This window comes from Falco rusticolus, chromosome 8 (genome assembly GCF_015220075.1).
Source record: "Falco rusticolus isolate bFalRus1 chromosome 8, bFalRus1.pri, whole genome shotgun sequence".
Taxonomy (NCBI): domain Eukaryota; kingdom Metazoa; phylum Chordata; class Aves; order Falconiformes; family Falconidae; genus Falco; species Falco rusticolus.
This window is the reverse complement of record NC_051194.1, coordinates 9,811,250-9,826,079: the sequence shown is the minus strand read 5'-3', so window position 1 is coordinate 9,826,079 and position 14,830 is coordinate 9,811,250. Positions and strand designations below refer to the sequence as shown.

The 14,830-nt window shown below is 45.2% G+C and overlaps 1 protein-coding gene and 1 long non-coding RNA gene across 2 annotated transcripts; one reads left to right on the top strand and one right to left on the bottom strand.

Annotated features, from left to right (window-relative positions):
* Nucleotides 1–340: 340 nt before the first annotated feature.
* LOC119152110 lies at nucleotides 341–3,240 on the bottom strand. The gene is made up of 2 exons (XR_005105673.1): nucleotides 3,071–3,240; nucleotides 341–582 (listed from the first exon to the last, which is right to left on the bottom strand). It is a non-coding gene; the product is annotated as an uncharacterized LOC119152110 (long non-coding RNA).
* An 869-nt stretch (nucleotides 3,241–4,109) lies between these two features.
* Nucleotides 4,110–14,135, top strand: LOC119152109 (ovomucoid-like). Its single transcript, XM_037396876.1, has 9 exons — nucleotides 4,110–4,329; nucleotides 8,608–8,738; nucleotides 9,711–9,730; nucleotides 10,512–10,648; nucleotides 11,158–11,215; nucleotides 11,544–11,680; nucleotides 12,264–12,324; nucleotides 13,355–13,464; nucleotides 13,951–14,135. The coding sequence occupies exons 2-9, from the start codon at nucleotides 8,684–8,686 to the stop codon at nucleotides 13,994–13,996; spliced, it is 624 nt and encodes a 207-aa protein (XP_037252773.1). The 5' UTR covers nucleotides 4,110–4,329; nucleotides 8,608–8,683; the 3' UTR covers nucleotides 13,997–14,135.
* Nucleotides 14,136–14,830: the final 695 nt, after the last annotated feature.

The window sequence follows — 14,830 nt, the reverse complement described above, 5'->3', positions numbered from 1 at the left end:
TGCATTTACTAGAGAAGCTTGTGGATGGGCCTAGACACTCTGTCACTCTCTTGAGGGGTGCTTGAGAGTGACAAGGCTCACCCTGCTGATTTTCAAAACTGTTCTTTTTTCAGGAGAATATTTAAATTATTTTTAACCACTTTTATAACTATACGTTTCTCAAAAAAGAAAAGAAATATAGAAATAATTACACAAACTCATTGTATCAGTCAGGTCTATTTAACCAGCCGTTAGCAAAGAAAATACTGGGAACTAAAAAAAAAATCCCCAGGCCTCTAGATTTAAAGGAATATCATTCTGGTACCTACTCGTTCCATCCATCAGTATGTTCACACTCAGACAGGTTCATTCTCTTGTTGTAATTTAATGTTTGATACAATTTTATTTGGTTCCTTGCCACGCTCTGGGCTCTGGTTGCCTGCTTTCTGCTGATCAACCAGTAGATATGACAAAAGCAGGGAGCAGCAGCGGAACAGAGCCTGCCTCCAGCTGTAGGCATCCACTCAGACAAGGAGGGGTTTGGATTTTCATGGATTTTCACCGGCTAAGGTGCGGCCCCGTAAGTTTAAACATACGGTAAATCTGCAGACAAAAAACGTCCACATAGTGTATCACTTCCCGCCTCTCTTTTATTTATAGAAGTAAAACCTTAATTTCATTCAAGCCCCCCTGAAGAACAAGGAATGTTTGGAAATCTATTGCTTTAGACTCTTTTTCTCTCTTCCCTTTAAAGCTGTAGCACATGCCCCAGGGGCATCGCTGAGGATGGCCAGTCCAAGCGCGGGAGCGGATCTGTGGCACAGATGGTTTCACTTACACCAGTGAATGTGGGATCCGTGCCTATAATGTGTCAGCCCAATGGAGAGAACATGCTTTCTGAGTGACAGTCCCCTAGCCCCTGGCCTCTCCCTGTGCTTTTCCAATTTATCCTGCTTTTCTCCCTCTTCACTTGCTGTTTATGCTATGGGGAAATCATGAAGATTTAGCAGAGAAAAGAAAATAGCTGAAGAAAATAGCTAGAGTGCAAATCCAAATGATGCAGCACGTTTAGATGGCATAGGTTTGTTGACTGATAGGATTATAACAGCCAGAGACCGTAAAGCCTCTTCACTGTTGGTGGTTAACTCAGATGAACTGTCCCCCACTTGCATAATTTGGGAGTTTTGTTTACATTCCCAGCATCTGTACCCCTTTGGGAAAATGGTCACGCTGAGTCTCGAATGGCAGACTTTCCCTTCAGAGAACATGGGATACCCAGGGACTCAGGAACAGCAGTCATCCCAGTGACTACGAAGGAAGGCGAACTCCAAAGCAGCCTGAACTCCCATTGCTCCCTGTGGCAGCATCCCAAATAATGTCAGCCGGATGCTGAGCAGGCAGCGTACGATTGGACGTAAGTGATGCATAATACCTTCTGTTGACATTTTATTTGGCAGTGATTTAACGCTAGCTTTCTAATATTGCTATTCTCCACAGGCTGCATTCAAATGTATGAAGAGAAAGATGGCAAAAAGATGTAAAATACGAAACAAGTAGCAGAAATATTTCTTTGCTGTGCCAGCATGCACAAACAACCTTCACTGACAGCGTCAGGAAAGCACAGCATAACCTATTTCAAGACCAGAAAAGGAGACACACAAAACCTCTGCAGATATCGGTGCATTCAGCTCCTCTGAGACAGGAATTTTTTGTCAGGTTGCAAATGGGGCACAGTGCCCAAGCCAGGGGATGTAGGGGCCATATGATCATGTACAGCATAGCAGCTGTCATGCAAGTACTAACATATTAAGTAAATAACTGCATTACTTTGCTAGTGCAATCGTTTAGAGATGGTAAGTCCTGCTATCTACCTCAGTGTCTGTGAAATAGTAAATTAGAAATAGAAATAGAAAAAAAAGCAGCATGCTCCTTTCTGTCAGCACCAACGATGCTTCACCCATGTCCAGCTGCAAAGAATCAGCCAGTGGTCTCATTAAAGCTGAACTTTGCAGAATAAATATCTCTTTTTTTTTTATTTTACTTTGAGGTTAATAGTGGAGGAAGAAGTGTTCAGTTGTTATGATGCCAACAGTCCCTCAGCTATAGAAACTCTTTCCATCCAGTTCCTCCTATTCTAGACAAGTGTTCGAGTTATAGCACCCTGATGTGCACTGTCTCTATTCTCCCTTTCTCTCTCACTAGGGAGAGCAGTGGATTTTCATTCTTAGCCCATTTCACCCTATCCTTCAGAAAGAAAAATCCCTTTTTGCTGCTTTATTTACAAGCTCTTTCTTAAAAAGCAAACCGTCATTCATCCCAAATCCCAGAGGCTCCTGGTTTTCTTCCCATAAATGAGAGCAACCACCTTCATTTGTCTTTTCCAAACATTTCGCACATGAATTTTTGCGAGTTTGTAGGCTGGTAAGTGGAGATCTGGGAGTGTGTTTTTGTTTGATGCTCTGCTTGCTCCTGTTCTGCATTGCCTTGTCCCATGGTTTCACACGGAAAGAAAACTTTACCTGGGGATGTGAGACATTGCTGTTTCTTGGGGCAGTTAATAGGGGAGCGATGCCTCCAGCTTACCGTGGCAGCAATGGACTGGCATCTCCAAGAAAAGCTGCTTTGCACTCCTGGTTGCTTCCTCCCATACAGGGTTTGTGCAGGGTGACACACTCTCGAAATGTTTACCTAACTTAAAAAACACTTTAGAATAATTCCTCTCTCATACGTGTCATTATCTGTGTATAAACTTCTGCACCTCTAGCTCCTTCAAGTTTTGTAGAACCTGAGCTCACCGTGCCCTGAGCTTGCATGAAGCAGATCCCAGATCCTGGCCCAAACGGCTGTGGAGCTAAAGGCTGATGGGGATCTCATTCACAGCCCTGGGGCTGGTCTGAAAACCCTGAGTCCAAGGCTCTGGCCATTTACTCAAGGAAATTCTTCCTTGGTTACCTACTACTCCAGACAGAGCTCAGAAAAATCATTCCAGTTATTCCAGTCCTCCTGAGTTCTGATCAAGAGCATAAAAGGCAAATATAACTCATTTACAGCCAGTCCTCCCCCAAACGCACAAACTTGGTGTGTTACTTACCAAGAGGAGGGAGATGTAACCACTGAAGGTTAATTACCCTTTTGTCAGGAACACTTTGTGATCTGTAGACATGTCTGTCAATCTTATGCAACAGAACTGAGGGGAGCGAGCACCGAAGGCATGTTCCTATGATAAATTAATGAGGCTTGGCAGCTGACTGTGAAGAGATGATCCCTGTATTTCAAGGGAGATTGTAACCTGTCTCTGCAGCCAGCTTCACCATAACCTTTGTACTGTAGTTGTATCTGGGATGCTTAACCCTCTGTAAACAAGCTCTTGAATGCAGCTGTCCAGGGATCAGGCGAGCTTCCTTGAAGCCTTTGTGTTCCTTCTTGCTGATCAGTAGCATGCAGCAATTGCTCATCCCAACCATACTGAATTACTTTTTCCAGCCCTGCTAGTTAGTCAATTAAAATATCTTACTTCTGCCTATAAGCCTCGCTTGCCAACGATGCCCTTTGGTGGTTTGCACAGCTGTCTGAAATCCAAGGGACAGAGCCACGATCCCCCTGCTGTGTGTTACTCTGATGATGTGCATGCTGCTAGATGACTGGTAGCTTGAAAATGCCTTATCTGCTGTCTTTTGGTGATATGTTCAACTATTCCCCTGGTTTATATAACCTCAAAGTAATTTGCTTTCATGGCAGAACACACTTATTCATTCTATTTTAACTGTGCATTGAGTTATACATAAAGTCTCCTTGCAGATAAGAACCTATTGAATTTTATTTTTTTTTTCCTACCTTTGGAAATTTTCTCCTGACCCCAGCTCCTGAAGGAGACTTTCCCAGCCTTAGCAGTGAGGTTGCCAGATTGACTTTCTCCTGCCAGGCATCCATGAACAGTGTCAGTCCCAGGTCAGCTGCTACTTCCCCACAGCCACCTCCTTATTGCGCCTGCTTGGGCTGTGGCAAAGATGAAATGAGCGTTCAGTGATGCACAGCTGAGATCACTGAAGTGTCAGGAAAACTGATTAAACCAATGATTTCTCTGACCAGCTGCAGGATGTCATCTCCTGCATTACCTCCAAACCACCTTCCCTGCAGTATGCTCACTTCAAAGAGCAATAACCTGGGCCATCGTCCAGCCACATGTTCTACCGTTTAGTGCCTCCTTTTTCTGCTGCTCCTTCTAGCATTTTCCTGCTTTCACATGAGTAACTCTTGCCCTGTGCAGTGGAGCCCCGATCTGACATCCTCATCATCCAGAAAGTGCCTAGAGCTGGAGCACAGCACGAGCTGGTGAGGGGAGAAGTGAAGGTATGTCCTCAGAGCTGATGCTGCTGAGACCCGTGCCTGGTCCAGACTGCAGCACGGCAGTGATGTGGCTGCTCTTTTGGCAGCTGATTTTCTGTGGTACAGATAACTTTGCTGTAGGTTTGAATGCTGAAGCTCTTCTGGGGAAGTGTTATGATGGTAGGGGGCCTGGGCTGTTGCAGAAGTGAAGAGACAGAGAAATCACTGAGAGAAACATTCTCCAATTTGAATAGTTCAGTGTGGTTTGGTTTTGCCTCTTTTTATTTTTTATTTGTAATGATTACAATCTACTCTTTTTGTTCTACAAGTTACTGGTCATCCCCTGTAAAAATGTGCTGGGAGCTCTTTGTGCCACTTACATGTGGCCCTTTAGCAAAGGTCGTAAGAAAACTGAGGTTTCTTTCCTGGGTCATGGAGTAGTATTACATTTCTTCATATAAAAAAATATCTCTGTAGCAGAGAGCATGATGTATGTACCATATACATAAAATAATTCAGGTTGGAAGAGCGCTCTAGAGTTTTCTAGCCCAATCCCTGCCCAAAGCGAGGCCAAAGTCAGCTCAAGGTGCTCAAGGCTTTCCTTGCTCTGCAGAGTTTTCAATATCGCTGAGGAAGAGCATGCACGGCCTCTCTGGTTCCCCTGCCACTGCTGACCGCTCTCACGGAGAAGAATAATTCCTCATATTTGGTCGGAATTTAATCCTTTTTCTGTGCAGCTCTGAGAAGACTCTGGCTCTGCCTTCTCTATCACCCTACCAGGGAGCTGCAGATAGCGACGTGACCCCCCCAGCCATCTCTTCTCCAGGCTGAAGAAGCAAAGCCCAGCACCTTTGGCTTACCCCGAATTGCCCTGTGCTCCAGCCCCTGACCTGCCTGGTGGCTGCTGCTGGATTCATTCCCGTGTGTCAACATCTGTCCTTGCAGCAGGGCCAAGTATCTGTAATTCATTGCTTAAGTAATGTGAAACCACGTTAGCCTTCACCTCCAGGGTACAAAGTTCTGCATCTGATCTTATTAGCTCAGGGAAACATTCACCAGCATTACCTGAATCAAGCTCTATTTAATAAGTTCATAAACACATGGATGTTTTTATATTGATATGTTTTAATCATATTAGTGATTTTGTTTGCTTTATTGCTTACTTCAAATGGGGCCTTCAGGCACTAGGGTGAGAGGCAAGTCTTCCGTTTGCTCTGTATCCGTTTCTGCAGGCACATGGCTCAGTACAAGGAGTTACCGGCCACACCGCGGCCAAGAGAAAGACAAAGATGGAAACTGCAGTCTGAATTGTATTTAGCAGGCATTTTGGAGTGATTAGCGGCAATTTCATGAAACAGCTACAACTAATTATTGTTATTTCCCACTTTTACAACAGCTATTTGTTGTTTAAATAATGTGAGGAAACCCAGGAAAGTTTGGAAAAGTGTATTAAATAATATGTCATTAATTTATCAGTGTATCACTTGCACTGAGAAGTAACATGTTCACTAAGAGAATCAGTTTTGATTCTTCCAGAGAATATGAAATTAATACTGGCAAAAACTGTAATGGGAAACATAAAACAAGAATTTCCTTGGGTAAGTAAGAGAGGATGGTGTATAGTGGCCAAATCCTGCCCTGGTGCCAGCCCGCAGGCCCTCTAGTACTCAGGACCATAACATGGGGTACCTCCAAACACGGCACTGCCTTTGCTACTTTGCAGATCTCTGCCCTCATGCTGGCTTTGCGCACGGGAGGGTTTTCCTTGAGCCAAACCGTCATTAGCCATATGCTGCATCCGACTTTGAGAATTAGAAGACCGTAATGAATTGGATTACAGCATGAGATCAGTGGCAGGATTGCAGGCCAAATAAATCCTCTTTCTAACTGTTCTTCCAGGAGTAGCGAAGAGCTCAGCAACCCGTCCTACAGCATGAGCTTAGCCAGCTGTGGGATTTTTCCATGCGGTTATCAGAGGCGCAATAACCTGGAGCTGTAAGCCTGGGTGGGGAGGCTGTGGATGCTGGCTGGCCAGAGACTGTGCAGGAGCCTGAAACCTGATGATTTCTGGGTATCGTTTTTGTGACTTGCCCAGAGGGGTGCCTGAGCAGCTCGGGGGACACTGCTGTTCCCCAGTCAGCACTTAACTGTCACAGACTTCAGTATCCCTAGGGTGTCTGTAGGTGAAAGGAATGGATCTGCTGAACCCCAGATGGGCGTTGTGATGGTTGGAGGAAATCTGGGTAGCTGGGGGCCAGTAAGGGCCAGACCCAGTGCTGAGCCCAGCAGCTGCAGTGGAAAATTTTACTCTGGTGTATACAGGCAACCCACACCAGCCTTCGGCATGAAGGTGCTCTCCACCTGTCAGAGGAGAGGTTGGTCCTGCCTAGAGGACGGCACCGTCCAGGGCAGGGAGCAGCCTGGAGCAGCGTGCAGGCACCGGGCAGGAGGCAGCCTGTCAAGAGCTGCCAGGTCGGGGCTGGGAGGGCTGGCGAGAACAATGTACAGGTCTCACTGCCTGGCTGGAGAAGGTGGTGGCAAAGTTATATTTGACCCAGAAAGTGGTACCTCCCTCCGACTGTGCAGAGACTGTACAGATGAACCAATGAAGGCACCAAATGTGGCCTGTGGCAGCAGCCTCAGTGTGCTCCTGTGCGCGCTCAGGGAAAAGTATTTGGCTTCCAGAGATGCCATCCAAAGGCATGTTAGGGCAATAGATCTTGAAGATGTGTCTACAATTTTCATGCATGCTCCCTGCAATTTATAGAAAAAAACCCAGCAGCATAATTATTTTAATGCTTTTCCCTGTGAAGAAACCCATCTCTTTTAGGTAAAAATGTGATGTGTATATCCGCACAGCCCTGCTGCAGTTTTCATAACACGCCGTTGCCCAGGATAGCTGATTCCATGCACTATGCAATTTATCCTTTTAAGGATCAAAGTATACCCCTTAGACCAACAAACATCAGCACAATTGCTCGGACTAACTGTCAATGATTTCAGCTGAACTTCATTTGGTTAATGGGTGGTGCCTTGTGTGTTCCAAGGAGCACCTGTAAAGCATCTTCTGCTCTGCAGCTCCCACAGTGCTGAAGTCTCCCCTAAGCGCAATGCTTATCTCCCAAGACCAAAAAAACCCAGGTATGCTTGTCATTTCCGACCTGTGAAAGGGATCACGGTGAGAAACTTAGTTTAAAGGCAGAACCCACTCCTGCAAAATCACACCTACTAACATAGCAGAGGTCCAGACCTCCTCCTACGAAGGAGCAATTTGGAGGTGGCTCAAAAGCTGGAGGTGCAAGACAGGAAAATTGGGACAGACTTGATATTTTAAGCAGCATTTTCTGAAATATCTGTAGGGGGAAAGGACTTACTGTACTGTCAAGCACAGTGGTGCTATGTACAAAGGTTCCCAAACCTTTGGTGTCTTTTGTTCTTAAGATGGCTTGACAGGACACTGAATTGGTCAGTGTGTTTAACTGTGACAAGGTCTGTAAGTGCATGCTTCCTGACGATAAGGCTCAAGTGATGTTTCTTAGTGGCATTTGACAGAATTTAACCTGCTTTCAAGCCTTCTACAGAGCTCTTCTATACCCAGGCAGTGAAACTGCCCAGAAGCCCTTTCTTTTATCGAACCAGTGCTGAATACCATTAGCTTCACAGGTTAGACACAGTCCTGCCAGACTCACCTGACAAAGCTTAACCAGCTCTGTTGACGGCAAAGCCGCACCTAACCTGTGTTCATACCTAATAGTGAATATCTGGGAATATGGAAAAAAAATCACCCAGAACCCCAAAGGAAAGCAGAAACCCTTAGCCTGACCTGCAAAAAGGGTGATACTGCATGCTTTGCCTAAGCTGCTCCCTGGGGATGTGGAAAAAACCCACCCAAAAGCCCAAAGGAAAGCAGACCCTTAGCCTGATCTGCAAATAGGGTAGTACTGCATGCTCTGCCTAAGCTGCTCCCTGATGGGAGATGTCGCTCTGCAGAGACAAATGAAGGACCCGCTGTTTACTCCCCTCAATATTTTGTGCTCCTTACATTTCTACCAGAATCCTAAAGAGGTTTCTTTTGTCTAAAAGGCTGTTTGTTTGGTTTTGACCACTGAGAACATGTGAAACTTGTCTCAAGCTATTAACCAGGTGTCCAGCCAAAATCAATTGCCTAGCAGATGCAGACCATTACCTGAAAGTCAAGACCTCAATAAATATTACCAGCCTTATTGTGCTGGTGACAGATTCTGCTGGTTGTTTTATGTTACAGTTGAGCAGTTTAGACATTGCATTTGTATATATTTGCAGTCAGCCTTGGAGAGACCGTCTCACGAGCAGAGCGGGAGCGGGCAGCCAGGAGGCTCTAGAAACATTTCCACCCACCATGGCCACAGTGGGTCCCTTTGTGCTTCTCTCTTTTGCGCTTTGCTGCTTCCCAGGTGAGTAACTCTCAAGGTGGCACAGAAGCTTAATGCCCGAGTCCTGGCTGCCTTTTAAAAGGATAAGATAAGAGAAAATCTCCTGCAAAGAGCTAGGCTGCCTCGGTAGGTTGGTGTCATGTAGGATGCAGGAGCAGGTTTCAGGATGGTGTCGTGGCTGTAGCTGGTTTTCTGTCATAAATACAAATAACTGCAAGTTGGGTCCTGTGCTGGTAGCTAGTGCCGTTATGCTGTTTACACTGTTGTTTTAATGCTGTTACGCTGCTTACACTTGTTGTGCAATTACAGCAAATGGATAAATACTTGAAACGAGGCCAACACGAGGTGGTCAGACCTCTAGTAACTAGTCACAAAAATATTGTAATGGCACAGGCAAGTTTTTTGCAGGAGCCTGGCAACTTTCCTGCCAGACTTTTGCTGCTAATGGAGAAACAAGAGATGAAAACAAGCCAGAGTCTGATGTTCTTACTGCATATTTACATCTGATGAAACTACAACATCAAAGACAATTCTTTTTTCACACTCGGCTTCTTTAAAATGCATATTCCTTACAACAGATGCTATATGTATTTGCTTATCCTGTAGGTGACTATTTGCATAGGCATTTATCTGTATTGACTCAGGTTTCTTTTCAGATACATAACTACATCTCTTTAGGGTCAAAATGGATGTGTAAAAAAGATAAGGAAGGAAAAGCTATTCTATTTTCAATTAATAAGTCTACCTATCTCAAAATAGACAAGAACAAAGCTATTCAAAACCATGTTTCATCACAGCCAGCGACAAGCAACGCTATTATAGTTATTAACATAGAAAAAAAAAATCATACATAGTTTATTTAGTTCAGGAAAGCAATCACTGGAAATCATTCAGTTTGGTCCTGAGTATAGGAATTTTACATCCAGATTTCCAGCTTTAACTGAGGTCTTATCATATTGGCTTTCTTTCACACTCTCTGCCTGCCTTTTCCAGGTGCTGCCTTTGGAGTTGAGGTGAGTGGAAGATTTTTTTTCTGTCACTTTTCTCAGGTATGTGGCCTGGTAAAGACATAACCAAAGGAATGGGAAAACCCTCGAGCCTGTAGGTGCTTACCTGTTTTTCACCTAGTGTGAAATTAGCGTCCTTGTAATCAGAGTCTACCGTGTAAAACACTGAATTATACTGATCTTGGCTTTACATCTGTGCAGTGTGTTAATAACGTAGTCATAATAATAATGATACAAAATTTTTGGATTAATTAATTTTTCACCAACTTTTAAACGGCCTAAGCTTTAAGCTGGTCATATATGACTGTCTCTAAACTGATAGCGATAGACTGTGGTATCAGAACCTACTGAAAGAATAAAATACTATGAGACACTCCAGCTTCCAACACCAGCTCATTAGTCTTGCTCCTCTGAAAAAGAAATGTGATCAGTGTGTTGAGAATGAAAGAATAATAACAGAAGGGCACTGGAGGGGCCACAGAATATAAGAACGAGGGACCAATGGATAAGCCTTTGTAAAGTGATGCTGAGTGAGTGTGGGAGACCCTTCAGGCCATGTGGAAGGCTGCATGGCTATAGCCCTCTCCTCCTCCTCTTCCTCTCTTGCTATGTGGGAACGTCTCTGCAGGAAGGATTTACCTGTCAGCAGACTGACCCACCAGGACAAGTTTCTGCTGTGGTAGTGCAAAACCCACTGCAGGTTGGTTCTGGTCACTGTGTCGTGCAAAATGAGAGTTGTGAATGTAAAATGTCTTCTTCACCTTGTTGCTGCATGTTCCTTTGGCAGGTGGACTGCAGTACGTATCCCAACACTACAAATGAGGAAGGCAAAGAGGTGCTGGTCTGTGCCAAGATCCTCAGCCCCATCTGTGGTACCGATGGAGTCACCTACAGCAATGAGTGCCTGCTCTGTGCCAGCAACATGTACGTACTGCATAGGAGATCTTGGGCAGCAATGCTTAGGACTCCTGGCAGCACCGCATTTCAACAGTGATCTGTCATATGTCACTTGTGCCAATTCCTTCAAAATGAGCTTAGGTATCACTGCATAACACTCAGTTGCCTAGATATCACTTTAGTCACCGTATCTCTCTTTGCCGGTGTAATTTATTCAGGTTTTTCTTCTCCAGCTCAAGGATCAGCCAGATGACAGCCCCTAGGGCACATCTCATCACACACAGCAAAGCAGAGCAAAAGGGTGGAGAGATGCTCTGCTCTGAACTGTCCAAAATGATCCTAAAGCTCTCTGGGTCTTTACATCCCTGCCAGCCACTCGGTGCTAGCTGGTCAGGGAGGATGGCACTACCTTCTCAAAAAATATATGTAAGCCTGACTGATAGAGTCAGCTTTCCCTTGTATTACATATTTTCAGCGCCTAGGATGTAGCAAGACATCTTTGCTGAACTTCCTAACATTTGTTATTCCCTCTCCAGAGAACATGGAGCCAATGTAAGCAAAGACCACGATGGAGAATGCAAGGACATTGTCCCTGTAAGTGAAACAAAGAGCAAAACCTAGGGCATGTCCCAATTCTGAGTGGCCAAAGCTGCTTATTGACGCACCCACACACCCACACCACGCCCCACCCCCCCACCCCCCCCACCCCCCAAGGAAGAATTCAAACACTAAATAAGAGGACATGAGATGTCAGAATCTTGCATTGGCCATCTTCAAGTGAACTGTCATCATAGTGACACAGGATAAAGCATTTTTCCTTCTGTGGTGGTATCCTAGGTGGCCAAACAGACACACTCACCAGATCTACTTGCTTCCCGTAAGTAAGCCTTCACCAGTGCTTTCTTGTGCGTTTCCTCAACAGGTGGACTGCAGTAAATACCCCAACACAACAAATGAGGAAGGCAAAGTGGCGTTGCTCTGCAGCAAAGACCTCAGCCCTGTCTGCGGTAGTGACGGGGTCACCTACGACAATGAGTGCCTGCTGTGTGCCCGTAACCTGTGAGTACTGCATGTGCAGAGCCCTCCTGTGAGAGACAATGGGTGTTTAGCACTCCTGGCAGCTGCCCTGCTAAATATCAGGACTCCTACCAAGGCCTTTTTTGTAAGGTGCTTGGACTTTGACCCTCCTCTTTCCCTGGTAACTAGACCCTATTTTCCTTTGTGATTAGAAGGAAAACTGTCCCTTTGACCTGGAGAGAGAAGTAGAGGGCTGAGAGGGGGGGTTCTAATGCAGAACTGAATGCTTTGCTTAACTAAGTTAAAAGGGTCTAGATGGCAGATGCTGCCTTGCAGAGGACAGCAGCTAACCTAAGGTGTATCTACATTGCCACACAACCTAGCTCCTCCTTTGCCCTTACACTCTGGACCCTCCCTTGTCCTTTGCATGATGCTATAGAACAGCACTTGGGCGGGCTGTCACACCAGGCAGCGAGCTGGTATCTGGAGCCATATGTGGACACAACCTCAGCTGGACATCTGTATCCCGTACATCGCGCCCGAGGCCGATCAGCATTGCTAGGGTGTGGGGTTCAGCAGAGCAGGTTCTTGCAGAGCTCCCTAATGTGGGTATTCTCTCTTCCAGAGAGCCTGGAACCAGTGTTGGCAAGAAGTACGATGGTGAATGTAAGAAGGAAACTGCTACAGTAAGTGAACTGCACAGTGAGGGACTGGGTTTCAGTCCCCTGTCTGCAGCAGCCCCCAGACCAGCAGCATCTGCAGGAGTGTAACCACTGCTGTGCTTCAGGACAGGGAAGGGTTTGCTTTCTCCACACATAATACAGGTTATCTGTGTTAATGTCAGAAAGGGAAGAGGGTGACTGCACAGGAAGGGACCAGTATAAGAGTAGTACCAGAAACAATCCATCAGAGCAGAACTGAGAAGAACAGAGAACGGCATCTGGGTCGGACCAATGGTCCAACAAGCCCAGGCTTGATGCAGAGCCTGCTCTTAGCCGGGGTCACAAGGATTGTGCAGGAGAGAGTAAAAGCAGAATGAGATGCATGGGAATTCTACTCTTCCAATCTCCAGCTATTTTCAAGTGATGGACCTTGGCTAGGTGTGATTTCTGTGTGGTCAGGAAGCCTCAATAGATTTCTCCCCCAGGAAATTCCTCAGCATCTTCCTGGAGCCACATACATTTTTTGCACTACAATACTTCTCAGCTAGCAAAACACCCATGGCACAAAGAAACAAAATCCCACTCGCACAGCATCTAGCTAAGAGCTGATGTTCCTGTTATAAGACTATGGGAGTGATACTGGACCCTTATACAGGCATCAGCACCTACACTTCTCCAGACTCCGGTGTCCGTTTAATTTCCTGGCCAGACTGGGAGCACAGCGCAATAAGATCATGAGCATGGCTCATTGGAGTGAGCTGCTGCTGCTTAGAGACTGCTGTGGTCAGGTTACAATATACATCTCTTCCAAGAGGAAATTATGATCTATTTTTACATTATTAAATTCTTCTGGCATAGGAGAAACTGACACCTCGGTTTATATCAGATTGTGCAAGGAAGTTAATTACTTTTAGTTAGATCGTCATCATTAGCACTGCAGCAATAGCTGGGGGTTCAAGCCCTTCTGCTATTGACTCCTTCATATCCTTCACATTAGCCTCTTTTTTCCTTTTCTTTTCTTTTTTCTTTTTCTTTTTTTTTTTTTTTTTTTCAGGTTGACTGCAGTGACTACCCTAAACCTGTCTGCTCACTTGAGTACATACCTGTCTGTGGCTCTGACAGCAAAACATACAGCAATGAGTGTAACTTCTGCAATGCAGTCGTGTACGTACAAACATGGTTCACATTCATGTTATCAGCTGCCTCCGATAGGCACAAGTTTGCACAGCTGCCAGTTTCTTACTTTCTGGCCAGGGTGATTAGGGATTTGGGGCAGGAAAGGGCACCTGCCATCATGCCAACCAATTTTTTTTTTTTTTTTTTCATTAGAGTATGCAAAGAGCTATGTCTGGTTTCTTAGTGTGAATGGTTTGAAGACTGTTAACCTTAATGGAATTTTTCTTGCATGTTGCAAAGAAAATTGTTTGATGTTTCATTATCATTTCTCCCAAAATATTTTCAGTCTTAAGAATGAGTTAAATAATTTCACTCGTCTCTTAATAATCATATAGCTAATGCGACTCTGAATCTGCAAGTTCTTTGGTTCTGGGGCAGGATCCAATCTGACACCTTCTCTAGGAGCCAAGCAAAAGGATGGATTATAGCAGGCAGGCCTCTGTTTAATCCATTTTTTCTTCTCCTTGCTTTCAGGGACAGCAATGGGACTCTCGTTTTAAGCCACTTTGGAAAATGCTGAGTATCATTGCTAAGAAAATTCATCACAGGATCCCTGCTGGCAAATCCCAGCTAAAGATCTCACCTCAGTTCATCTTGCTCTCTGGGGAACTCGGCTCACTCCTGGTTTTCTTTCTCAATAAACCAAATCAGCAACATTTCTTTGTCTTGTTTCATGTGTTGTCTCATGAAATGCTTTCTTCTGATTTGTTGAATGATGGTGCCAGGCTGAAGAGCTTACATGCTCATAGCTCTGGGATATAACAAGAACAACATTTTGCTCCCCTCCCTCTCATAAAAGGCAAAAAATTGCATACAGATACATAAACCTCCGAGCTGTGTGACTTTGCACATAAACGATAGTCAGCCTACATTAGTGTTCAGACCCTTTTAGACACTTGACACTGTAAAGGGCTGAAATCCTGCTCTGAAGCGATGATGCTAGCTGATCTTTCCAAAGGTATTTCTGGCGTGCTTCCCCTGTGCAGGCGTCATCAGCAAAACCTGTTCTGACGGTGGTGCTGCCTGCGGCCGGAGCCCACCCCTGGCCCCCCGGCACAGCCCCCCCTGAAGCACAGCACCCTGCAGGGTGGTGTGTTGGCAAAGCCTGTAGTTTTCAGACCACATGGGCGGGCCCTGCCTATTTGTCTAGGTCCTCCAAATGACTTATTTCTAGGTTTTTCTCATCTTGAAATCATCCTCTAACAACCTCCGAGTCTCTTAAGATAAATGTCCTTCTAGGGGTGGTTCCTACTCCTGCCTACTTGTCTTCTCTCTTAGTCTTTAATAACATAATACCCTTTGCCAGCCCAAGGAGTATTTCAGCAGTGTTTCACAATCCAAGGACAAAATAGCC

Coding starts and splice junctions, on each gene's coding strand:
- LOC119152109 (XM_037396876.1), top strand. CDS start 8,684: ATGGCCACAGTGGGTCCCTTTGTGCTTCTCTCTTTTGCGCTTTGCTGC. Junction 10,649..11,157: donor CTGCTCTGTGCCAGCAACAT/GTACGTACTGCA, acceptor TTCCCTCTCCAG/AGAACATGGAGCCAATGTAA. Junction 11,216..11,543: donor AATGCAAGGACATTGTCCCT/GTAAGTGAAACA, acceptor TTTCCTCAACAG/GTGGACTGCAGTAAATACCC.